Below are 24,263 nucleotides of genomic sequence, written 5' to 3'. Positions count from 1 at the left end.
GGGCAAAGATAAAGAACCAAGACACAAATCGGTGCTCAACAGGGACTTGTGGAAGGAGTTAGTAAAAGAATGAATGACAAAGGGGAATAAGAGGGTGGGTGTGATCATCCTGGTGGCACCCTTCCACACCTCTGTGTCTTTGATCCATAATCCAAAAGTGAATCAGGGATTATGCTAATAAAGGAAATCAGATGCTGGTGGGTGGCCTCAAGCCCCTCTGCTCAGTTCCAGGAGTGTCTGGGCCCCAGATGGACCTAGAAGTAGGAGAAGATTGCCTACAACCTCTACCCGTTGCCTTTTCTAAAGAGATAGAGACAGACACAAGGTTCTGAGCTGAGTCTGGGGTGACAATCCCCCTTCTTGTCCCACAGGCTGAGCCCAGCCGAGGCCCCAGAGGAAGAGGAGGAAATTGTTGCCCAGTTTCCTACTTTTCTGTGAAGTTGGAGTTGGGTTGAGCCAGATTCATTCTGGGAAGCCCTGAATCTTCAGGGAGGGAGCAGTTGAGAGGAAAGAGGGAGGGAAGGGGAGGAGCCTATGATAAGACATTTCTTTTCGCTTCCTCTTTTGGACTCCAGAATTTGCCTGTCCTCTGGGGTGGAATCCATCAAGGCTCAGGAGAAACCTGGGCTTCTGTGCTGCTGAGGTCAGAGCCAACCTGTCCCAGGAGCCCATGGGGGTCCTCTCATCCCTGCCCCTCCCCGCTGCTGAGAGCGACAGGGCTGAGGGCACACCTTGCCATCCTGTGGGCCACACCCTCCTGTGGACAGCTCTGCTATTCCTGGGTGAGTCAGGGTGCCCAGGAGGGGCAGAGGAGCTGGAACAGGGGCAGGTGCACCATCCCAACTCAGCTGCTGCCACCTTGGCTGTGACCGAGCTTGGCCAAGGATGAGGGGTGGCACGGGAGGCATGTCAGGGAGGTCAGGAGGGGGAGGCAGGCTCATGCAGATCGAACTGACAAAGCTGCTGGCCTTGGCGCATTATGAAACTGGCAGCATTTTTTTAATGTCTTTTGCCCAACCTCACTGGGCATGCAGGCCCCTGATGACCTGCCACCCTACACATCAGAACCTGCTGAAGAGAGTCTAGTGACCTAGACTTTATGACAAGTGAGTGGCCAGGGTGCTTCCCTTCCTGAGAAATCTGTATGTCACAAGAACCAAACCATAGCCGGGAGGCATGATGCTTAGCCGACGGGTGGGGAGGAAGCCACGGGACACATTTTGGGGGGCAGTGGCCTTTCTCTGGGCTCCTGAAACTTCTTCAGGCGGCAGAAGCCTATTTTCTTCGTGTGGAGGGAGATATCCCCGGGAGGAAGGACAAGAGGGTTTGGGTCACCCAGCGAACTGGGGCTCAGAGAATACACAACTCGGGAAAATCGGGCACCATCAGCTGTGAGACCGGAGGTATCATGGGGGCCTCCTTGCACAGCGCAGATGTGGGGACGGGGCCTGGCTCTGCTCAGGGAGGGGATTTAAGGAGGACACCTAGAGGAGCCCCACTGCCGGGGCTGTCCCCCAAGCTCAGTCCTGGGGCTCCATCCTCAAACCCACCTCAGGATGGCCCCCGAGGCAGACCTGAGGCCTCTCTCCGGGTCATGTGCTGTGACCGAGAGTAACTGGCTGGCTCCGGGAGCCCTGGCTCCTAGTGCTGGGTGGTTCTGGCCCAGGAGGGAGAGGTGGGGAACCGAGAGTATTCCCCGATGAGCAGGAGGAACAGACTGAAGACGGGCGTGCAGAATGTCACTGAACAACCTCATATTCCCTGGGGGGAAGCCCAGGTCTAGAGAGGCCGGATGCTTCTCTGTCAGGGCCAACAGAGCTGCCAATGTGCTGGTCACCTGGGCATGGCTCCTGCAAGAGGCTTTCAGTATTTCCTTCCATTTGCCCTTTTGCAAAATCACCAAGGATTTACTCCATCTTTTCTTACCTGCACCACAATAACTCAATTATTACAACATCTTCTGACCTGGTCTAACCGGCTCCTATCTCCTCTTTCCTGAACCCATATAGCACCCTGTGACCATGACATCTTCAGAACAACTGTGGCTGAGTCATGCACTTCATAAACGCCTTCAGTGATCCATTGCCTGCTGTATAAGCCCAAATTCCACCCTGCTAATGTGTTCCCGTTGCCCCCAGTGGATCTTTATACCATGCAAAGTGTACACTGCATTTTCTGCTTTCCACAGATTCCACAAACAGCCTTGCTTAAACATTAAACAAATTTAAACTGCTTAAACATTAAATAAATTGCTATGTGTAGTCACTGTCCTGGGACTTGGGGATTTACCAGTGACCAAGACAGAGAGCCTCCTGACCCAAAGTACAAGGTCTTTGTCTCCCTCACAAGGACTGTATTAGGTGTGACCATATTTAGTATTGGCTGCTATTTGTTGAATGTGGAATGGATAAAAGGCAGGTGACTTCTCTCTCCTTTTCTCATCTCTTTCTTGTGTCTTCTCTTCCTTCTCTTCTCAGTCTCTCCTTCTCTACCTGCTCTCCTGCTGTGCTGGCCTCACTGCCAATGCTGTGCACCGAGCTTTCCAGCCATGACTTCTGTCAGTAACTTCCGAACCTCTCTCCTGCTTTTGTCAAGTACAATTTTAGCTTCTGTGTGGGAAATGAATTGTAGGGAGGACAAAAAAACTGAGGACACTAGTTGGAAGGGGGTGAAAGCTGGTGGCAACCTAGACCACAGTGGTGGTGATGGACATGGAGTGAAGTTCAAGATCTAAGTTGAAAGCAGAATCCACAGGGTATGCAGGTGTGAGGGGGATGGGGTTTGGGAGAGAGAGAGGAATAGAAGATGACTTGCAGCTCTCAGGAGTGAGGAAGTGGGTAGGTGGTGGAGACAGGCACTTGTCTGGGGAAGACAGGGAGGGAAATACATGCATCCGCTTGATTTCACCACAAGGAGATCCCTGTGATTTTGACAAGAAAATTGTTAGTAGGCTGGTGAGGACCGAGTCCCAGTTTCAGAGAATGAAACAGTGAATGGAAGGAGTGGAAATGAGAACAGACAATATTGAAAAAGAAATGGAGAGATCTGGCTGTGGATGGGAGCAGAGAAATAATTTGGGGATTATATGTGGGGTGAAGTGAGAGGCTTTCTTTTTTTTTTAGATGAAAGACTCTGGAGTGTATTTATGTTTTCAGGAGCGATCAGCTAAGAAGGAGAAACTGCTTATGTGGAACAGAAAAGGAATCACAAGAATGGCCCTTGAGAGGGTGAAAGGGATACGACCTGGGACAGAGACGGACCCTAGAGAGGAGGAGAGAGATTCTCCCGGTGCAAAGCAGGAAAGGGAGATGAGCAGAGACGCAGGCAGGGTGGGCGATTCAGTGGGGTTGTGTGGGATCTCCTGCTGCTTCTGCTTCCTCTGTGGAGCATGAAGGCCCCGTCAGCTGAAGTGAGAGGGGACCAGAAGGCTGGCGGAGTGGGGAGTTGGTGAGCGTCACAACCAGGAGAGCGGGTTTACTAGGACAAAGGGTCAGAATGGCAGTTCCATTTCTGCTGAATATGGTGACCAAAAATTTACAGCCACACCAACCTGCCTGCTCGTGGGGCCATTTCAGTAACACGCAGCTGGACCGTAGAGGCATGGAAAATGCAAGTGGATTTCATGGAGACAGGGAAAAGCAAGGGGATCAAGGGGCTTTGCAAGGAGGTGATTCATTCACAGTGCCGAACCACGAATCCGAACTCCAGGCTCATCTTTGCTTTCTCCCTTACAGCTCCTGTGGCTGGGACACCTGGTAAGTGCTCCCCCGCACCCTCTCCCCCGCCGGCTCCCCTCTCCCTCTGCTCCCAGCACCTGTCTCGGGGTGTCCTGAATGCACCACTCACCCAGACGGAGGCAGAGCCAGGCAAGAGTAATTGCTCCCAGAAGATGCTCCGCACCCGCTCCTCCCAGGGAAGCAGGAGAAGCGCAGTCACGGGGCACCGGTGCTTCACATCTGCTGGTCCTGTTATGGCAGGAGGTTGCGGGTATCATCCCAGAAAGTACCGAAGTCCCCGAATCGCCTTCCTCTCTCTAAATAAAATCAAGAGCCAGGCAATTTTAGTTTCAGCTGCTTAGGTTGTCCCCGTGTAGTGGTGCCCTGTGTTGGGGTGTCTGGTTGAGAGGAACCGCCTTCAGCTGCAGGGCAGTTCTGGGCCGAGTCCTACCCCTGATGTCCCCAGCAGGACTGCAGGTGTTCACTGTCTGGAATTCGGGGGTCTGCTTAAGCTTTGGAGTCCCCTTTCCTAATGTGCCTCCTCTCTCCGCCCCTCAGCGGATCTCCCGAAGGCCGTGGTGGACCTCAAGCCCCCCTGGATCAACGTGCTCCGGGAGGATTATGTGACTCTGAGGTGCCAGGGGGCCCTCTCGCCTGAGGACTCCCCCACCCAGTGGTTCTTTAACGGGAGCTCCATCCGGACCCAGGTCCGGCCGCGCTACAGCTTCAAGGCCAGCAGCAGCCACAGCGGGGACTACAGGTGCCAGACGGACCAGACCAGCCTCAGCGACCCTGTGCATCTGGACGTGATTTCTGGTCTGTGCAGGAAGGGCGGGAGGGTCTGGGAGGACAGGGAGAGATGAACTGCTTACAAGGCAGGGGATTTTAGGAAGTGGGGGTGGCCTGTTCATAGGGAAGCATCGCTGTGAGCTGTTTGAAGTCGTTTTTGTCCACTCATTTCCCTTTTCACCAACCCCCTCTGTTTGGTACTGTGATGGGGTGGAAGTTCTAAGATTCCTCAGAATGGTAGGCTGTTTTGCCTCATTCCTGGCTGAGCAAGAAGGTTAAAAGGCCACCGATAGGCAGCTGGAGTGTGACAGAAGCAGAAGGAAATTTCCACTTCATGAAAACCTGCTTTTGTGGCACAGTCGAAAAGCATAGGCAGATATGCTGGCCCTGGAAATTCCTGGCCATGGAAACATCATGAACCCATGTATCCTTGAGTCCCAGTTTCCTCATCTGCTCAATGGGATACTATTGCGTCTGTCATCAGTTCTGGTGAGAACCGGCACCTCCCTGCCCTCCTGCCCTCCTGCCCTCCGTGCAGCCCTACGTGAAAGTGGTGTAACTGTGTTGCAGGGCTTCAGAAATGTCTGCTCAACTGCTTCATGGTTGTAAAAAGCTCCTGGCCAAAAGTAGTTTCTCCATAAAGAAGAGGTACAAAGTGATTCATGAAAATTATCACTGTTACTCTTTGCTTAGTCCACTTCCCTCACCTGATTCTCAAACTTTCCTCCAAAGTACACAGCAGGCCAGGTGGGCTGGCACTGCTGTCCTGAGGCTCCCATGCCACCCAGCAGGAGGTGACAGGCCTGGGGGAAGCCCCAGGGGCCCAGCAGAGCTGGGACCTTGGTGCCCCACCCTCCCAGGAAGGGGGGATCTGAGGGACCCCCGCCACCCACAATGAGTACGTCGGTGGGTGGTGGGGGTGGGTTGTTACTTCTCTACAAGGCTTCCCCGAGGTCGTGGAGGAGTTTGGTTCCCAGGAGACAGAAGGAAAAGCCCTTTTACTGCTCAGAGGTCACCTAATGAGAGCCTTGAACATAAAGCTGGGCCCTGCCCTCAAGATCTGCACCAAGATAAATGTCCTCAAGGAGACCTAGGGTGACTGTCCAGCAGGGACCGGCCCAAGGCAGATGGTCCACACTGTCCAGTGAGAACCTGGCCCCAGCAGATGGTGCAGGGAAGCGCAGGCTCTTCCAGTGCCTCACACCTCCTGCAGGGGGGACACCGGGAGGGATGAGATGCCCCAGAGCTGGTTGCTGATGCTGCATGGCAGCAGTTTTGGCATTTTCTGGGGTTCTGCCTGTAACAATCCTTACAGTTCTCGGCATTCCCACCTGCCCTACTCCAGTCTTTATAGAAGAGATGATCTAGGGGAGCCGACTGCTCAGCCTCACCCTGGAGTGGAGTGTCTCGCGAGGGGGCCAGTTCTCTAAGGGGAGGAATGGGCAGGATGGGAAGGCAGGGCATGTGCGGAATGCAGGTGTGCCTCCCCGGGGGAGACGAAGTGTTTTCCAGCTTGTGTGACACAAGTAGCAAGATCTGGTGCTCTCTGCCCTCCCTCCCTCTGGACTGTCGCACTGCAACTGTGGCTCAGAATTTTCTCTCTGTTCCCACTCACTGCCTCGGTACTGAACAATTTCTCCTGCACCCGCGGCTGGTGGGTCACCAGGGGGTTAGAGACTTGGTTGGCCGTGCGTATTTGCTGCAGGGACTAGGAGTGACTGGCACATGTGTGGCTGATGTCATTCTTTCTGTGCCCCCTGCTTCCTTTCAGTTTACCTGGTATCTGCTTCCCTACCTTTGTTTCCAATAACAACTCTGCTGTGGGCTATAGCTTTAGAAAAAAAGGCACGTATGGGCTGAGGTCAGGAGTAGGAGAACGCACCTTATTCCCTGTACAATAGGCTTTATTTCCTATGCAATAAAAATTCAATATTTTTTCTTTATCAGTAGAAGAATGAAAATTGTGGGGCTAATATATGTACCTAGCAGGCTAATGACCCATCGTGACCCTGGTACCTTCAGACAGAGACCCTGCTGAGGCTGAGCCACCCAGTAAGCTAGTATTTGCTGCTGTCCATTACTTCCTGCTCTCCCCAAGGACACCCGTCTCTGCTGCATCCCCCTCATGTGCTGTCTCCCACGTCAGAGCGGATGCCTCTCTCCTGCACCTCAGTCTCTTGTCTCCTTCCTGCAGGGGCCTGTTGGGCAGGGCAGGGCTGTGCCTGCCTTCTCCCAGGACTGGAAAGAGAACATGAGCATATCCTGAATACCTGCTGTGTGCCAGAACTACTGTAGATGCATGGTATTATTATGCCCATCTTCTTGGATGAGGAAACCGAGGCCCAGAAGAGTTAAATCACTTTCCCAAGTTGACAGGGCTCATAGATGATGGGGCCAGAGTTAGAGACCCAGACTGTCTGATTCCAAGCCTAAGCTCTTCCCTGCGCACATCAGGTCCCATCCCCAAGGATGGTCTATGTCTCAGAGTTGAGCCAAGAGCTCCCGGGTCCTGTGGTCCATTTGTGTCTTTCAGACTGGCTGCTGCTCCAGACCCCTCGCCTGGTGTTCCAGGAGCCAGAGCCCATCCTGTTGAGGTGCCACAGCTGGAAAAACAAGTCTCTGTACAAGATCATATTCTTCCAGGACGGAAAACCCAGGAAATTTTCCCATATGAATTCTAGCTTCTCCATCCCACGAGCGAACGTCAGTCACAGCGGCACCTACCACTGCACCGGGGTCATAGGGCAGATGCGGCACTCGTCCAGGCCCATGGCCATCGCCGTCCGAGGTGGGAACCGGAGCTCTTCAAGGAGCTTCAGGCCTTGGAAGGATGGGTTGGAAGGGGATTGCTGGTGTTTTTTCAGACTTCAGTACTTGAGTTCTCCTGAGGGGTCCCTTTGACATTGATGGGAGCTCTGAATGTCCTAGCTTGACGACTGCTATGCGGCTGTGCAGCGGTGTTCCAGCTCATTCCTCAAGGAAAATAGAAAATGGGTGTCACTCCTTTGGTGTTTCAACTTTCAGGGGACAGAAGCTATCTTTTCATCCTCCCAAATCCGTGTATTGACATAACTCCTTCCCTCTTTTCCACCTCCTTCAAGCTGTCCCACTTTATGATACGTCCTTCTGTGTCTAGGATTGTGAAGCTTGCTTGTGCCTGCCTACTGACCCTCTCAGCCCCGGCTCACATCTTAGCTCAGAGCAGCCATGTTGGCATGAGAATCTCTCTCCACATACAAAGCCTGTGCTCTAGGCCTACCCTGTTCTTGAGAAATGGTGCATTGTGGAACCCATATCGTGCCCTTTCTGGAGGCATCACAAGCTCTTTATGCCAGACTAGTGTTGTTCAGTGAATACTATCCAGTCCTGGGCACAGACGAGGTGGTGAGTGAAGATCTGTTGATGCCGTCTGTGGAGTCTCTAGCTCACTGTTTCCCAAAGGCTGTTCCCTAGGCATCTAACTCCTTGAGAGCTTTTTCAGAATGAAGGGTTCTGTGGTCAAATTAATGCAGAACATGCTGTGTGCTCGGTCCCTCTCTTTTATATTCATGATGCACATTAAAGGCTTCAAGAAACCCTGTGGTAAAGAAAAATTTTAAACTAAGTTTCATAAGGCATTTGCCAAATGTCGGTGGCCACAAAACCTTCCTCCTCTGTAACTTCTATTAATGTTCCTCAGAACAGAGAGACCCAAGGTCACCCTCCGGGAAATGCTGATCCGGTGCTTTACTTGGGAGGGCAGAATGAGGAAGAGATCCTCTGAAGACTTCCCGGGCCACCTGTCTGCTCTTTGCCTTGGCCTTAGCCCCTGGCTTGGGTGACCTCAGAAAGACTCCCCGCTGGGGACCTGGTTGCTTCTTCAAATTTCTACCTTAAAATTGTAATTTTTTTTCATTTCTCTGCTTCTCCTATTAGGTCCAGCAGTTTTATTCATCTCTCCACCTTGGTGTCAAATCACTTTCTGCCTGGTGATGGGACTCCTGTATGTGGTGGACACGGGGCTGTATTTTTCTGTGCAGAGAGACCTTCAAAGCTCAGTGGGGGACTGGAGGAATCACAGAGTCAGACGGAGCCCACGCCCTCAGGACAAATGACCCCTCATGCTATGGTTTAAAAGGGGCATTGCTTTGGGCCGTCACTGTCTTCTCTCCTTCGATAGCAACCTGGGCAAAGGAGCCTCCAAGCACCCGGGAGCAGGAGGCCTGTGCTCTCCAGAGCTGAATCCCAGCCTCATTTAGTTCCTGAACCTCTACAAGCACACACAGAGAATTTGTTCTCACAGATCTTAGACAGAGGCTCCTCAAATATACAAACACTCAGTAAACTCAAAATAAATCTAGCTGACTACTTCTCAGTACTCTGCTTGTAGCACCCTGGTCCCAGCCACCACCACCTCTCGCTTGGATAACTGCAATTATCTCTCGACATTCACCCCTGCCACTCAACAGTCTATTCTCATAGCAGCTGAAGTGAGCTTTTAAAAATGTGTGTTTTATCTGTCTCTTCTTTGCTTAAAGCCCTGCCCCAGCTTCCTCTTGCACTTATGAGTAACGCTAAAGCCTTTGCAAGGTTCTACAAATTGCCACATGATCTGGCTTCTCACTGCCTCTCTTACCTCATCTACTGCTCCTCCTTGCTTCCTTGAACACAGTAATTATACTTCTGCCCAGGGCTTATGTTATTTCCTGTTTCTGGGATGTTCTCTCATACAGACATCCACATCATGCTTCGTTATGGTCTCTATGCAAATGTCACCTTGTAAGTGAGGTCTCCTTGATCATTTAACATGACCTCACTCTCCCACCATCTCCTAATCCCTCTCTCCTGCTTTATTCCCCCCCCCCCAGTACTTTTTATGAACTAATGTACCATATGTTCACTTGCTCAATTGTTTATTGTCTAACTACCACTCCTCCCATCAGAATGTGTGCTCTAGGAGAGCCGGGCCTTTTTGTCTGTTTTGCTCATTACCATATACTTAGAGTCTAGGTTGGTGTCTGGCACACGACAACACACTCACTAAATGTTTGTGGAATGAGTAAACTCTTTAGCACTTGAAATCAGAGAACTTTAAACCTAGCAAGTCCTAAGAAACAATGTAGTCCAACCTCCTCATTTTAAAATTGAGGAAGTCATGGCCCAGATGGTTGAAATTTGTTGTTCAAGGACAGCTGCTGCCACAGACTTTTATATATACAGTTATGGATCAACTGCTACATTTTGTTCTATAACTTGCTTTTTGTACTCAGTATTGGGTCATGAGCATCCCTTTACAATGTCTATGTAAGTCATTATTGTAATGTCTGTTCTACTTTTAAAGATACTCAAGTTACTAAACATAAATGGACATTTAAGTGTATGTATAAACTTCACACTGCATACATAGACTCCTCTGTATTTGAACCTCTCTGAAATAAAAAGTAAAGAGGTGAATGACATTGGGAAAGTACCTGTGTGATGTAGTGGTTAATGTCCAGGTACAGAGATGCCTGGTTTAGGACTATACTTGGGACTCTTGTAGGTCAGTGGGTTTTGAGGCTGCAGAGCACTTGGGGAAAAGGATGGAGGAGTTTGGACAAGCCAGTCCTTGAACAGGCCAGGACACAGACTGTAGGGCAGGCTACCTTCCCTCTTGAGGTGAGGACCATTCTCTTGTAGGCCCTTGGCTAAAATGTCCTGACTCTGACACCCAGGCCTGGCTGGCCTAGACTCTGACAGTGAATGAAATTTTTTTTTCTTCTACAGTACTTTATTATTATTATTTTTTAAATTTTTATTAAGGTATTATTGATATACACTCTTATGAAGGTTTCACATGAAAAACAATGTGGTTACTACATTTACCCACATTATCAAGTCCCCACCCACACCCCAATGCAGTCACTGTCCACCAGCATAGTAAGATGCCACAGATTCACTATTTGCCTTCTCTGTGCTACACTGTTCTCCCCGTGATCCCCCACACCATGTGTACTAAACATAATACCCTTTCATCCCCTTCTCCCTCCCTCCCCACCTGCCCTCCCACACACCTCCCCTTTGGTAACCACTAGTCCCTTCTTGGAGTCTGTGAGTCTGCTGCTATTTTGTTCCTTCAGTTTTGCTTCATTGTTATACTCCACAAGTGAGGGAAATCATTTGGTATTTGTCTTTCTCCGCCTAGCTTATTTCACTGAGCATAATATCCTCCAGCTCCATCCATATTGTTGCAAATGGTAGGATTTGTTTCTTTATTAATGGCTGAATAGTATTCCATTGTGTATATGTACCACATCTTCTTTACCATTCATCTACTGATGGACACTTAGGTTGCTTCCATATCTTGGCTATTGTAAATAGTGCTGCAATAAACATAGGGGTGCATATGTCTTTTTGAATCTGAGAAGTTGTATTCTTTGGGTAAATTCCAAGGAGTGGGATTCCTGGGTCAAATGGTATTTCCATTTTTAGTTTTTTGAGGAATCTCCATATTGCTCTCCACAATGGTTGAACTAGCTTACATTCCCACCAGCAATGTAGGAGGGTTCCCCTTTCTCTGCATTCTCTGCATTTGGTGTTCTTAGTCTTTTCGATGCTGGTGATCCTTACCGGTGTGAGGTGATATCCCATTGGGGTTTTAATTTGCATTTCTCTGATGATTAGTGATGTGGAGCATCTTTTCATGTGCCTGTTGGCCATCTGAATTTCTTCTTTGGAAGAAATCTCTTCATATCTTCTGCCCATTTGTTAATTGGGTTATTTGCTTTTTGGGTGTTTAGGCATCTAAGTTCTTTATGTATTTTGGATGTTAACCCCTTGTCAGATATGTCATTTACAGATATATTCTCCCCTACTGTAGGATGCCTGTTTGTTATGTTGATGGTGTCCTTTGCCATACAGAAACCTTTCAGTTTGATGTAGTCCCATGAGTTCATTTTTGCTTTTGTTTCCCTTGCTCGAGGAAATGCATTCAGGAAGAAGTTGCTCATGCTTATTATATTCAGGAGATGTTTGCCTATGTTGTCTTCTAAGAGTTTTATGGTTTCATGACTTACATTCAGGTCTTTGATCCATTTCCAGTTTACTTTTGTGTACGGGGTTAAACAATAATCCAGTTTCATTCTGAGAGTGAATGAATTTAAAGCTTGTCTTCCTCCTGGAGTTATGAAACAGATTCATTCTTTTGAGGATGGCTTGATTTTCTTCTGTGGAAGTCATTCATGGCACACTTCTCCAAACACTCCCTTTCTTCCTAGACTGATTACCTTTCCAGTGTAGCCGACCTCTCTAGCAGCGGACTTTCCCAGCTACCCAGTGCAAAAGTGGGATTGATCTCTGTGTATCTCCCTTCTCCCTCTTCGAAGGCCTCACAAGTTTTCCAAAGGGTCCTGAGCCATTTGAAGAGAAAAGAGTCACTTTGGGGGCAGGGGTTTTTAGTTTCTCTTTAAAAATTAGTGGTTTCCTTTGAGTCAGGCAAGTAAGAATCTATTTCAGAAAAGTCAACTTAAGGTTCCTTTAATAAGCAAGTGAACTGTAAAATTGGAATGTATCACAGTCCTGTTTGATCCTGTCCTCCTCAGTGTAGTGGTTGGCATGCCCGCCGGCCCCTCCTAGACCAGGGTTTCATTTTGCCGCGGGCTTCCCGGGACATTTTGCTTCTTTCCACCCTCGCGTCTCCAAAGAGTCTCCTCCTTTGGGCTTTTCAGTGCATCTCCACGCCACGTAGAAACATCAGAAAACTCCAAGGGGATGGATGTTCTGTTATAATGAAGGTGAGACGGCACGGACTCAGTTCGCAAGGCCGCACGGCTGGCGACGGGAGCTAGTGCGGTTTTACTGGGCAGGGAGCTCACCCCGCCTTCCGGCCTCCAGCGGGTCGGACGGCCTGCCGCCTGCAGGAGCGCATTCCCCGCCTGGGCCCGGGGCTCCGGCTGCGAGCCACCCAGGCCTCAGAGGAAGACGCGCTGTGCCTTCCCAACCGGCTCCGGGGACAGTGCAGCCCGGAGTTCCGAGAGCCAGGGCCGGGTCTCGACAACAGGAGGGCCGCTCCCACCGCACTTGACCTGCTCGCTCCTTCCCAGCAGCTCGTTCTCTGCAGGGCGGGGCGACAAGGTCGCCCGAGTCCTTGCGGGACCGAGCCAACTTCTGGCTTCTCTGAGGAAACTGACTTGGTAAAGGAGGGGCAACCAAACTAGGAGACCCCAGTCTTCTGCTGACTGGTTTCATCTACTTCATTGGCATACATTTTGGAATACAAAACACTTGAAATACCGGTGTGAAATAAAACAAGCTGCTGCATTGGCCGGGAATCGAACCCGGGCCTCCCGCGTGGCAGGCGAGAATTCTACCACTGAACCACCAATGCTGTTGATGTCATTTGCTTTCTGCAGTACACTCCTTTAACAAAATCACCGTCGCTAGCGGAAAATCAGCCTGAGACACGATTTCGAAAACATTGCTTTAATATTTCAAAAGTTAAAAAAGAAAAATAATAACTAAACTCCCGGCTTTGAGGCCATGGTTCTATTCGCACGTTAACGTGTTTTCGATTTTTCCCGAGTCGCAGGATTCAACCTACCAAGGGGAGAGTTGGTTCCCCGGAAGTTTCTGCCTTAACTGACTTCTCGTCCCCAGCACCAGCCCGGAGGGGCTGGAACCTTCTCGCCGCGCTGAGTCAGAGGCGGGTGGGGCCGCCGCGGCCCGCTGAGTCAGCCCGAGCGGGCGGCGGGGCGGCGCGGGGCTCCGCGCGAGGGCGCCGGAAGGTTCGCGGCGGCGGGGGCGGGAGGAGGCGGGTCCCCGACGGCTGCATAAAATGCATAAAAAGCTCGGCGAAGCGGCGCGAGCTGACCGAGCAGGGCTCCTGGAGCGCGCCGCCCGGAGGGCCGCCCTGCTGAGCGCCCACCCACGGCCCAAGCAGCGCCGAGCCCCGCCGGCCCGTGCGTCCGAATCCTCGTCCCCGAGAGCGCGAGACGCCACGGCATGCCCGCCCCGCGGGGAGCGGCCGTAGGCATCGACCTGGGCACCACGTACTCGTGCGTGGGCGTGTTCCAGCGTGGCCGCGTGGAGATCCCCGCCAATGACCAGGGCAACCGCACCACGCCCAGCTACGTGGCCTTCACCGACACCGAGCGCCTGATGGGCGACGCCGCCAAGAGCCAGGCGGCCCTGAACCCGCACAACACCGTGTTTGACGCCAAGCGGCTGATCGGGCGCAAGTTCGCCGACGCGACGGTGCAGGCGGACCTGCGGCACTGGCCCTTCCAGGTGGTAGGCGAGGGCGACAGGCCCAAGGTGCGCGTGTGCTACCGCGGGGAGGACAAGGCGTTCTGCCCCAAGGAGCTCTCGACCATGGTGCTGAGCAGGATGAAGGAGACGGCCGAGGCGTACCTGGGCCAGCCCGTGACGCACGCTGTGATCACTGTGCCCGCTTACTTCAACGATTCGCAGCGCCAGGCCACCAAAGACGCGGGTGCCATGGGGCTCAACGTGATGCGGATCATCAACGAGCCCACGGCGGCCGCCATCGCCTACGGGCTGGACCGGCGGGGCGCCGGAGAGCGAAACGTGCTCATTTTCGACCTGGGTGGAGGCACCTTCGACGTGTCGGTGCTCACTATCGACGCCGGTGTCTTTGAGGTGAAAGCCACGGCTGGAGACACTCACCTGGATGGAGAGGATTTCGACAACCGGCTGGTGAACCACTTCGTGGCGGAGTTCTGACCGAAGCACGGGAAGGACGTGGGCGAGAACAAGCGGGCACTGCTCAGGCTTCGCACGGCCTGTGGGCGCGCCAAGCGCACTCTGTCCTCCAGGACCCAGGCCACTCTGGAGATCGATTCCCTGTTTGGGGGTGTGGTCTTCTACACGTCCATCTCTCGAGCCCGCTTTGAGGAACTGTGCTCGGACCTCTTCCGCAGCACCTTGGAGCCGGTGGACAAGGCCCTGCGGGATGCCAAGCTGGACAAGGCGCAGATCCATGACATTGTCCTCATGGGCGGTTCTACCCGCATCCCCAAGGTGCAGAAGCTGCTGTAGGGCCTTTTCCATGGCAGGGAGCTGAACAAGAGCATTAACCCGGATGAAGCCGTGGCCTATGGGGCTGCCGTGCAAGCGGCAGTGCTGATGGGGGACACGTGTGAAAAAGTACAGGATCTCTTGCTGCTGGACGTGGCTCCCCTGTCCCTGGGACTGGAGACAGCAGGTGGCGTGATGACCACACTGATCCAGAGGAATGCTACTATCCCTACCAAGCAGACCCAGACATTCACCACCTACTCAGACAACCAGCCTGGGGTCTTGATCCGGGTGTAAGAGGGCGAGAGGGCCATGACCAGGGACAACAACCTGCTGGGGTGCTTTGAGCTCAGTGGCATCCCTCCTGCCCCGCGTGGAGTCCCCCAGATTGAGGTGACCTTCAACATTGATGCTAATGGCATCCTGAGTGTGACAGCCACTGACAGGAGCACAGGGAGGGCCAACAATATCACCATCACCAACGACACAGGCCGGCTGAGCAAGGAGGAGGTGGAGCGGACGGTTCATGAGGCAGACCAGTACAAGGCCCAAGATGAAGCCCAGAGGGACAGGGTGGCTGCCAAAAACTCCCTGGAGGCCTTTGTCTTCCATGTGAAGGGTTCCTTGCAAGAGGAAAACCTTAGGGACGAGATTCCTGAAGAGGACAGGCACAAAGTACAAGACAAGTGTCAGGAAGTCCTTGCCTGGCTGGATCACAACCAGTCAGCAGAGAAGGAGGAGTATGAGCATCAGAAGAGGGAGCTGGAGCAAATCTGTTGCCCCACCTTCTCCAGGCTCTATGGGGGGCCTGGTGTATCTGGGGGTAGCAGTTGTGGAGCTCAAGCCCACCCGGGAGCCCCCAGCACAGACCCTGTCATTGAGGAAGTTGATTGAATGGCCCTTCCTAACAAGCCAGCTGTGACTGGAAGGCCTGAGCTTATGAGCTCTCCAGATTGTCTTCTATGATCCTACCCTGACTTCAGGATGGTAGTGGAGAGGAATCTTACTCCCAAACAGGGAACTTTCTTCTCAGTATGTTTTATAATTTAGGTCTTTATCACTGACTTTTAAAAATCCGCTTCTCCCACTTCAAACAGGCAGAAATCATTAAGATTTGTGTGGCACTTGAGTACTGCTTTTACCAATATTTTGTTTATTTTGTTACTTGCATGTATGGACTGTTATGTGAAATATAGATCTAAATAAAAATGTAAAACTCTTAGTTCTCATACCAACTCAGTTGGAAAGTCTCCTTCCAGTTAGGTTTTCAATTCCAGCTTGGTTTCATTCATTCCCTCTCACCCTCATATACCAGGATCAGGCGTGCCAGCTGGTTGTCTGAGCACATGTGAAGGCAAGGCTTTCAGAAACAAAATCGTTGGGGTGGGTGCTGAGGGAGGGGTGTGAAGAAAATCCACAAGGCTGTGTGTGTGATTTCTATAAGGGAAAACAGGATAAGGGAAGACTTTGAGGCAGACACACTGAGACATTAGTGAAATGTGGGGGCTGGTAGGAGAGAACTGTGACTTGTCTGGAAGAGGGATGAAGGGAGGTGGAGTTGGAAAAGCAGAGACGGAGAGAAAATTAAGTCCCAGCAAGGTTCCCACGTATGACCTAAGATAAAAGTCCCCGCATTGTGATTCTAGTTCAGTTGGTCAGTCCATGTGTTCTAATGCACTGACAAATAGTTCATAATTAGCTGTCTTTAACTGTGTTAATTTATCCATTCTCCCTGTAGAGAACAGACCCCCAAGTCCCGACTCTGGGGAGTATGTTAGACTAAGAGAGTAGTCCAGTGATGTAATCAAAGTGACTTGATCTTATGCAGGTGAAAGAAATATGATGGTCCCATCTGGTTTCTCCCAGACTCTAGATAATATCAAGAGCAACTATGTAGCATAATTGAAACCAGATTGTTTAGGTTTTCAGCTCTGTTACTTTATATATCCTGCAAGTTAAACTCTCTGAGCTTGTTTCCCCTTCTGTACAGTGGGGATAATGGTGAAACCTATATCAGGATTGCTAACCCTCTTAAGAGAGTTCAATTAATTAATGTATGTTAGAGGTGAAGAACAATGTTCGGCATACAGTATATGAGCAACAAAATTAGCTATTACTAATTATTATTAGTTGAGTGTCAACTATGTACCAGGTACTTGACATATACAATCTAATTTAATCCTCAGAGCAACATCACAGGGTATCATTTTTCTGAAGATGATCAGGTTCAATGACATTTAACAATTTACTCAACACAGCTATTAAGTGGGAGGGGAGCGGGAACAGGGAGAGGCGGAGTTGAATTAAGAACCTCGTGCTGCCTGACTCTAGAGCTTGTACGTTGTCACTTCACAAATGGGCTATAAATCTATTTATTACCAGACCTTCCCCCAGATGTGGTGATATTGGACATATTCCTTCAGAACACAGCTGGATGCTGAGCCCCAAGAAAAAAGTGTGTATTTTATTGTGTTATTTATATTGCTCAGTAAGCGAATATGTGTTTTTTGTAACAAGTGGCTGAACCTGGGAAGTATCCTCAGGCTCAACTTCACTTGGCAGTTAAGTAATTGACAAGAGAAGAGCAAAGATGAACTTGCATGAGCTGGTTCCTGATCACCTGATCCGCAGTGCATTTCTCCTACAAGCAATGGGAGGTTTATTTTTATCTCAAATGAAAGTGGGCTTGGCTAGAGCATTTAGCTAAGGGTGTTTTCTTACAGGTGGAGAGGAGGCTGCAGTAACAACCCACTGGTCTCCTAGTTGTCATTTCACATTTTTAACTGCTCTCTTTTCCTGCATCTCGCCTAAGTCCTATATAACCTGGCTTCACATTGAAGAAACCTACAAAAAAGAGATGATGTCACATACACTTTCTATATTACACTTTCCCTTTCCTGAATTCCCTCCCAAATCCCAGTATTGACCACCCCAACCTGTTTGTACTTCTCAAGAGGAATGATGATACTCACATGGTTTAGGTAGTTTCTCAGCATTTAAACAACATATATCTTTCCCTCTCTCTCTCAAAGCATATACACAGTGTAAGAAGGAAATTTTTCTCATGCATAGTTGTGGAAACACTTTAGAGCCTCTCGTTTGTGTGTTATCTATTTTCTATAGGGGAGTTTTCACAAACTGACTGCTTAATCTGCTTTTGAATGACTTGCTAATGGTTTAATTTCTTTGGTGACTGTTTCCTGTATAATAGGAACCTAAATATCTTTATGTTGTATATAGTCTTAGTTTTATTATTGTAATAACAATTATGTCACCCAGCTCCTCCCCCAAAAACCTTAGAACAAATGAAAATACATGCCCTTTATTTAAAAAAAATAAAATCTCGCTACAAGACTTCAAATGAAAGAAGTTTCTTGCCCCACTCCCAATTCCTACTCCTCAGAGGGAACCGCTTTCAAGGTTTTAAACTTAAAGGCCTTTTTATTTTGCAGTAATTTTAGACTGACAATAATTTTAGATTGACAGAAGTATAGTGAAGATACTACAGGAAGTTACTGTATATCCTTCACCCTGTTTCCCCTAATGTTATGATTTTACATAGTAGCCACAGTATACTCACCAAACCCAAGAAATTGACACTGGTGCAACACAATTAACAAAACTGTAGACTGTATTCGGATTTCATGTTTTTCCACTAATACCCTTTTACTGTTCCAGAAGGCAGTCTACAATATTACATTGCCTTTAGTTATCATGTCTTTCCTCCAATCTGTGACAGTTTCTCAGTCTTCCTTGTTTTTCATGGTCTTGACATTTCAAAGTACTGGTCAGATACATGTAGATCGTCCCTCAGTTTACATTTTTATGTTTTTTCATAATTAGACTGAAGTTTTGTGGAAGAAATGCTACAAGGTGAAGCATGCATCTCATTGTGTTATATCAGGGGGCACTCAATATCAACATGACTAGTCACTGGTGGTGAAAACCTTGATCACATGGTTAAGGTTCAACTTTATTTTTTTTACATGGCTTTTACGAAGCCATCATCTTTAGTTTGGGCATAGTTTTTAATTTTACTTTTTATCCAATGTTCTAAGCACAGTGTCTGACACATTGTAAGGCCTCAAATGATACTGAGTAAAAGGTGGCCTGGTTAAGCAGCAAGGGAAAGGATATTCCAAGTTAAAGATCAATCTTTCACTAGGTGCAAAGGCTCCTAAGTTAGGCCAGTGCTTCTCAAACTTCAATATACAAAGAATAACCTGAGGCTCTTATAAAACGTGGATTTGGTAGGCTTGAGGTGCAGCCTGAGATCTGCATTCTAATAAGCTCCTTGGCTACCTCACTTAATCCTCACAACAATTCTATCTCTGTTTTTCTAGAGCAAAGTGAGGCTCAGAAAAGTCAAATGTATTTCCCAATGTCATAGTTCAGCAAATATCAAAGAAAGCAGTTTTCTGGCAAACTTTCACTAGACTTAAGGATCTTTCCATCCCTTACACTTACGGACCTCACATATTCAACCTCTTCTGCTTGACAATTCTTTCTTCTTCCCAAAAGAACAATATTTTTCCATAACCAGCTCCTCAGAAAAGTGAAGTTGGATATGAAAAGTCAGAGAGTGAGATGGTGATGGAAAATCAGCAATTCATATAGTGGCTTATTTGCGATCCTCAGGAAAAAAGGAGTCCTTAAAACAACCACCTCCATGAGTTTATCTTTCCTCCCATAAGTTTTACTTTCCCGGGACTTGGTCTATTGATTTCTTGCCCGGATGACACAGACAAGCTACTGAATTAGAATAAGTGGTGGGAGTGAGTCTGGCAAGACAGTGGGGAATGTGAGGCTTACCAAGTGTTGACAACTACTGCCTGAACATTTAAAGGCTCAGGCCCATTATAGGAAATTAAGTGATGTGTATCTAAGGCTTTTCCTGTTGAGTCAGAGGAATATTTGGTATCTGCCTAGTAAACTTGGCACAAAGCGCTCAATACATTGTTGTCGAATAAAGGAATGGATAAACAGACACTGAGAAGCTGAGTGTAAAGGAAAAAAATTTTTTTCATTGTTAGGGATACATCTTAGTCTCAATTGCTTCCTAATTTCATAGGCCAGACTGTAACACAGAAAAAAGTACATTCCAATCCATATTCACAGTGAAGCAATCTACATACGTGGATTGGTAGGATAAAACCATTTCAAACCGTACTTCTTGATTTAAAACCTAAGAAATAGAAAAACGTTAGCGGGAAGTAGTTGTCAGGAGTGGGATTCGAACCCACGCCTCCAGAGGAGACTGCGACCTGAACGCAGCGCCTTAGACCGCTCGGCCATCCTGACACCCGGAGAAAGACGTGGTCCTTATTCCCTTTAGTGTTATCATAAAATGCTGTGTGATGTGTTAATCAACACTGTATTGTTTTAAATAAAATGACTCGCTGGTACCCCTCGCAAGGCAGGGAAAATAAAACTGTCTTCTGACTCTTCTCTATTTCCTGCTTCTTCGCTATACTAAACTGTAAAGATCCATTTTCCCCGGCGCCCCTTCGAGCGCTCCTCTCACTCCATCTCTAGAGGGGCCGAGCCACTCCCGGGGGGACCCTTTGCCAGCCAGTTAGCCTCGGACCCTGCGCCCCAAATTGCAGCTGCCGAATCCGACACACGGTGGATGCAGAGCCGGAGCGCGCCAAGCGGAGGCGCTGGGACCGCAGACGAGAGAAAAATCCTCGGGTAGAGCGAGGTGTTGGCTTTCCGGCGGGTGTTCTGGGCTCGCCCTCCGGCTTCTGGCGCCGGTGGTCTCTGCCTCCTGGACCCGGGTTTTAGCTGGGGAAGGTCAATTTACAGGATCGTAGACTACGTAGTCTTCTAAGAAAAGGCGCCGTATGTCTCGGAATCAGAGTAAATACAAGAATTTTAAGGGAGAACTCGCGGATGCGTTGGTGGTATAGTGGTGAGCATAGCTGCCTTCCAAGCAGTTGACCCGGGTTCGATTCCCGGCCAACGCAGATGTTTTTTCGCATCCTGAACAAGTTCGTGAAGAGCGCGTGCGGCGTGTATTTAAAGCCCGGACGGAAGTAAGAACTGCAGTTAATCTCATACCACGTTTTTCTCCCGGCCGCCTGAATCTCCCCGGGCCTCCTGCTCTGCGAAGCAACATTTTGGCGGTATTAGATTCTGAGGGTTTCTTCTTTGCTGTCTTCCCTTCCTTCCTGCCTTCCTTTTTAAACTTCTAACTTTCGAAGTATCTTGGGGATCTCCTGGATCCTGGGGTATTTTGTTTGAAACAGCCTCGCAAGAGGACCACTGTGTCTATATCTGCGAGATTCATACGGTGTCAGGAGCTATGGGCACTTGAAATTGGCGAGGGCGCCTGAGGAACTATTTCAAGTCTATTTGATGTAAATTAGTAAATTAATTAATTAAAATAAATGAAAATTTTAAAACATACTCAATTCGCTATTGGAGAATATTTAAATACGTTAGGAACAGCTCGAGTACATGAATATTACTCTTTTTCACTTGTAAATTTTATGAAATATAAGTATTGACCAAGTTTTTCCAATGCATATTAACGTCTGTGTTAAAATGTGCTGTCTGTAAGTGTAAATACATACTAGATTGGAGACTACGAAAAAAAATGTAATCACTGTTTTTATATTCGTTACGTGGTGAAATAGTACTTTGGATATGTTGGGGTACATAAGATATATAATTAGAATTATCACCTGTTTCTTCTTACTTTTTATTGCGGCTATTAGAAAAGGTAAATTACCTGTATGTCTCCCATTATGTTTCGATTGTAGTGCACCCGAATAGAATATAAAAGTGCAATTTAGCCAGCAACCAGCAACCAGCAACCAGCAACCTTTTCATAGAACAAATACTGCAGCAGCTTAGAAGTAACTTCCTAAGTAGTAGTTTCGAAGCCACAGTCGTGTGTGTCCTCGTTAGTATAGTGGTGAGTATCCCCGCCTGTCACGCGGGAGACCGGGGTTCGATTCCCCGACGGGGAGACGACTGCAAGTTTTCTTACTGCCAAGAACAAGAAGACTTTTCTTGAATAATTTTAGATTCTTTCTAAGAGGACAACTGTCACACGCGAATGTCGTGGATGATTGATAAAAGTACTAGTAGGTGAGGTGTTTTTTTACCCTGTTTCTGTGTTAGTTGCTTGAATCATTAATCCTGCAAGTCTCCACCTGACCTGCCGCTGAATGGGCCTGATCCTGGGGGAGTATTTTTTTGCTGCGCACTGGAAGAGTGTCGGGGATGCAGGTTCTGCCTTGAGTCCTGTGCTATCTCCCGCATGGACTACGCCCTCCTTTCTTTCTTCGAGTGTATTTGCTATTCAGCAGCAGCCACCGTAAATTCTTACTGCACACTCTTTCCACTGCCACACTACACGAAGTTGTGCAGACTTGTGAAACAACCTCCTCCACAGGTGGTGATGGGGATTAACAGAAGATTTTATGTCTATACTGTTAGGCTGGAGGAAGGAAAAACAAGGACATGCAAACAGAACAGAGATGCCATAGGGGGAGGACAGACCAGACCCCAAGGTCCATGCCTTATATGGAAAGGGGACAGCTCTTTCTGAATTCCATCCTGATGTGCCAACTAAGACCCGGATGTCAGCCTCCTCCCTCTTGGAAGGAAAAAAGTTTCTAGTTGTCTATTATGTCACCTTTAGCCAATCATACCTCTCCATGCCCCCTAGGATAACTTGCCCACTCCTCCCCCTCCTAATTCCTTATAAGCCCCCACCTCCCTGACCGGGTGTGACTACCCCGGCCTGTAATACCCAGACCGCGCGGAGTATCGCCCGGGAGTTGCACTCAAATAAACTACCTGGCCCTTTGTTGCCTCTCTTCACCTGCTTATTTCGGCTAAAATTTATCTTATATATATCAGCTCACAGAAACAAGCACCGGTCTGACAATGTTGTTATTTTATCCCAAATGAACACTTTGCTTTTGCACAACCCATATTTCTCTGGGCTTCAGTTTCTTCAAGGAAATTGAATTCCTTGGAGGAGCCAGACTCTACAGTTTAGGAGACCCTTGTGGTTCTAAAATTATTTACAGTAGTGCCTGCCCTGCACTAGCACCTGGTACATAGTATGTGTTCATTTTTTTTAAAAAGATAACATGTTTCCTGAATATGAGTTATTTATACTCCTTGTGTAAAATATGGAGAATAAGCAAATCACAAAGAAATGAAAGGCATCCATATTTCCAGCACTCAGGAAATCTTTATTGATAGTTTGCTGTATGTTTATCTTTTTGGCATTTTTTAAATGCAAAGTTGGAATCATATTGTGCATATTGTTTTTCAACCTACTTCAGTGTTCACTTTAAAATGTATGTCTATATTCATTAAATATTAAGCATTGTTATAATGACTTCATTGTGTTATACTATATAACTACATCACAATTTCTTTAATAAATCTCCTTTTTTTAAACATTTTTCTTGTTTTAGCATTTTTCTGTCTACTCTGGTGGTGCAGCTCTTGGAATCTCTGATCTGTGCTCTCTAACCTTCCAGCTATTATTTCATCCTGGCTTCCCTGGAATCCCTGCTCAGTACATAACCAGCTCAAGGGTGAACCAGAGGTATGACAGATTTATTTGCAAATTTTCCCGAATGAGGCTTTTCCTTTCTGAGATTCATTCCTTTAGTTTCTAGCCAGTTTGGTAGCTGGACACTCCACCTTGATACATGATGAATGTGTAAGATGTTTTTTTTTTTGCATGAGTTTATGTGCCAGAGTCTGGCTGACTGGTGAGTGCCCTCAGAAGAGGATCTTACCCATTGTGGTTCCTTTTGCCAAGGCTTGGATCATTTTTATCTTCTATTTAATTTGATTGATCTCCAGTGCCTTCAAACAGATTTAAAAAATATTTATCTAGAATTTATCATTATTGTCTATGGACTGGTTAGTTCCATGCAAACTACACCATTATGGAAACTGGAATTCCTTTTTAATTTTACTCATAGTGTTTTTGAAGTTCAGAAGTTTCTAATTTTTGTGTAGTCAGATATTTTCCCTGGTAGTTTCTTTCTTAACTTTTTTTTTTTCATAGAAAAATCTTTCCCATCCCAATATCGGATCCATTTTTACCTTTATTTTCTTACAGAAATTTTATATTTATTTTTGCTTTTTGGCGTTATCTCTTTAATTCCTTTTGAAATTATCCTGAGATATAACTTGAGGTAAGTCTGTAACTCTGTTCCCATCCCTCCTTCTGATGGTTTTCTGTTCAATTTATTCAATAGCCTGCCCCCCAATCACTGACTTGTATAATGACATCACTAATGGGTACTAACCCATCCACTCCTCTCAAACAAAGCAAAACAAAAACTCTGGGCCATCCTTAACTCTGGTCCCAGCTTGGATCCGTGAGACAGTGGTGAAACCAAGAGGTATTGAGCTTTCTCTTGGATATTGTGAATGACTGCGATTCGGTGTCTTACACTCTTCTCCTCCACTGTCCTGTATGTCACTTCCTGCTCATGTTTTCAGTATTCAACTATGTGAGTGATGACTCTGATTTCCAAGACAGTTTTGACTCGAGACCCACCTCAGATCATGAGATGTTAAACATAAACCGAGGAGTTTAAAGCTTTCGCGTAGATACGCGGATGATTGGAATGATTTCTCTGTTACACTGGTTGGATCTTTTCAACAAGAACTTGGGAGGAGTTCAACACCTGAACTTGGAGACATTCCCTCTCCATACCTGCCCCCACCCCAAATAATCATTTAAAAACAAAAACATGCACAGACACTTGCCACAATTTA

The 24,263-nt window shown here is 48.0% G+C and overlaps 3 protein-coding genes and 4 non-coding genes across 7 annotated transcripts; 5 read left to right on the top strand and 2 right to left on the bottom strand.

Moving 5' to 3' along the window:
• On the top strand, positions 1–10,874 carry LOC140845915 (low affinity immunoglobulin gamma Fc region receptor II-like). Its single transcript, XM_073221106.1, has 6 exons — positions 1–57; positions 576–782; positions 3,735–3,755; positions 4,275–4,532; positions 7,039–7,293; positions 8,421–10,874. The coding sequence occupies exons 2-6, from the start codon at positions 671–673 to the stop codon at positions 8,597–8,599; spliced, it is 825 nt and encodes a 274-aa protein (XP_073077207.1). The 5' UTR covers positions 1–57; positions 576–670; the 3' UTR covers positions 8,600–10,874.
• Positions 10,875–12,317: 1,443 nt separating this feature from the next.
• LOC108387427 (putative heat shock 70 kDa protein 7) lies at positions 12,318–15,720 on the top strand. Its single transcript, XM_017645692.3, has one exon. It carries the CDS (start codon positions 13,464–13,466, stop codon positions 14,202–14,204), a length of 741 nt encoding a protein of 246 aa, XP_017501181.3. The 5' UTR covers positions 12,318–13,463; the 3' UTR covers positions 14,205–15,720.
• Positions 12,779–12,849, bottom strand: TRNAG-GCC (transfer RNA glycine (anticodon GCC)). The gene has a single exon. It is a non-coding gene; the product is annotated as a tRNA-Gly (tRNA).
• LOC140845916 (heat shock 70 kDa protein 6-like) lies at positions 14,811–15,720 on the top strand. Its single transcript, XM_073221108.1, has one exon. It carries the CDS (start codon positions 14,811–14,813, stop codon positions 15,390–15,392), a length of 582 nt encoding a protein of 193 aa, XP_073077209.1. The 3' UTR covers positions 15,393–15,720.
• A 3,996-nt stretch (positions 15,721–19,716) lies between these two features.
• TRNAL-CAG (transfer RNA leucine (anticodon CAG)) lies at positions 19,717–19,799 on the bottom strand. Its single transcript has one exon. It is a non-coding gene; the product is annotated as a tRNA-Leu (tRNA).
• A 593-nt stretch (positions 19,800–20,392) lies between these two features.
• TRNAG-UCC (transfer RNA glycine (anticodon UCC)) lies at positions 20,393–20,464 on the top strand. Its single transcript has one exon. It is a non-coding gene; the product is annotated as a tRNA-Gly (tRNA).
• A 936-nt stretch (positions 20,465–21,400) lies between these two features.
• On the top strand, positions 21,401–21,472 carry TRNAD-GUC (transfer RNA aspartic acid (anticodon GUC)). Its single transcript has one exon. It is a non-coding gene; the product is annotated as a tRNA-Asp (tRNA).
• The last annotated feature ends 2,791 nt before the right edge of the window (positions 21,473–24,263 follow it).

The sequence above is a fragment of the Manis javanica genome, chromosome 14 (assembly GCF_040802235.1).
Source record: "Manis javanica isolate MJ-LG chromosome 14, MJ_LKY, whole genome shotgun sequence".
Lineage (NCBI taxonomy): Eukaryota > Metazoa > Chordata > Mammalia > Pholidota > Manidae > Manis > Manis javanica.
The sequence above is the reverse complement of the archived record's forward strand: the minus strand, read 5'-3'. Positions and strand labels throughout refer to the sequence as shown.

Bases quoted from the DNA above. Each gene is read 5' to 3' on its own strand.
- LOC140845915 (XM_073221106.1), top strand. From the start codon at position 671: ATGGGGGTCCTCTCATCCCTGCCCCTCCCCGCTGCTGAGAGCGACAGG. The intron at 783-3,734 runs GTGAGTCAGGGT...TCTCCCTTACAG, and splicing joins GACAGCTCTGCTATTCCTGG to CTCCTGTGGCTGGGACACCT. The intron at 3,756-4,274 runs GTAAGTGCTCCC...TCCGCCCCTCAG, and splicing joins TCCTGTGGCTGGGACACCTG to CGGATCTCCCGAAGGCCGTG.
- LOC108387427 (XM_017645692.3), top strand. From the start codon at position 13,464: ATGCCCGCCCCGCGGGGAGCGGCCGTAGGCATCGACCTGGGCACCACG.
- LOC140845916 (XM_073221108.1), top strand. From the start codon at position 14,811: ATGACCAGGGACAACAACCTGCTGGGGTGCTTTGAGCTCAGTGGCATC.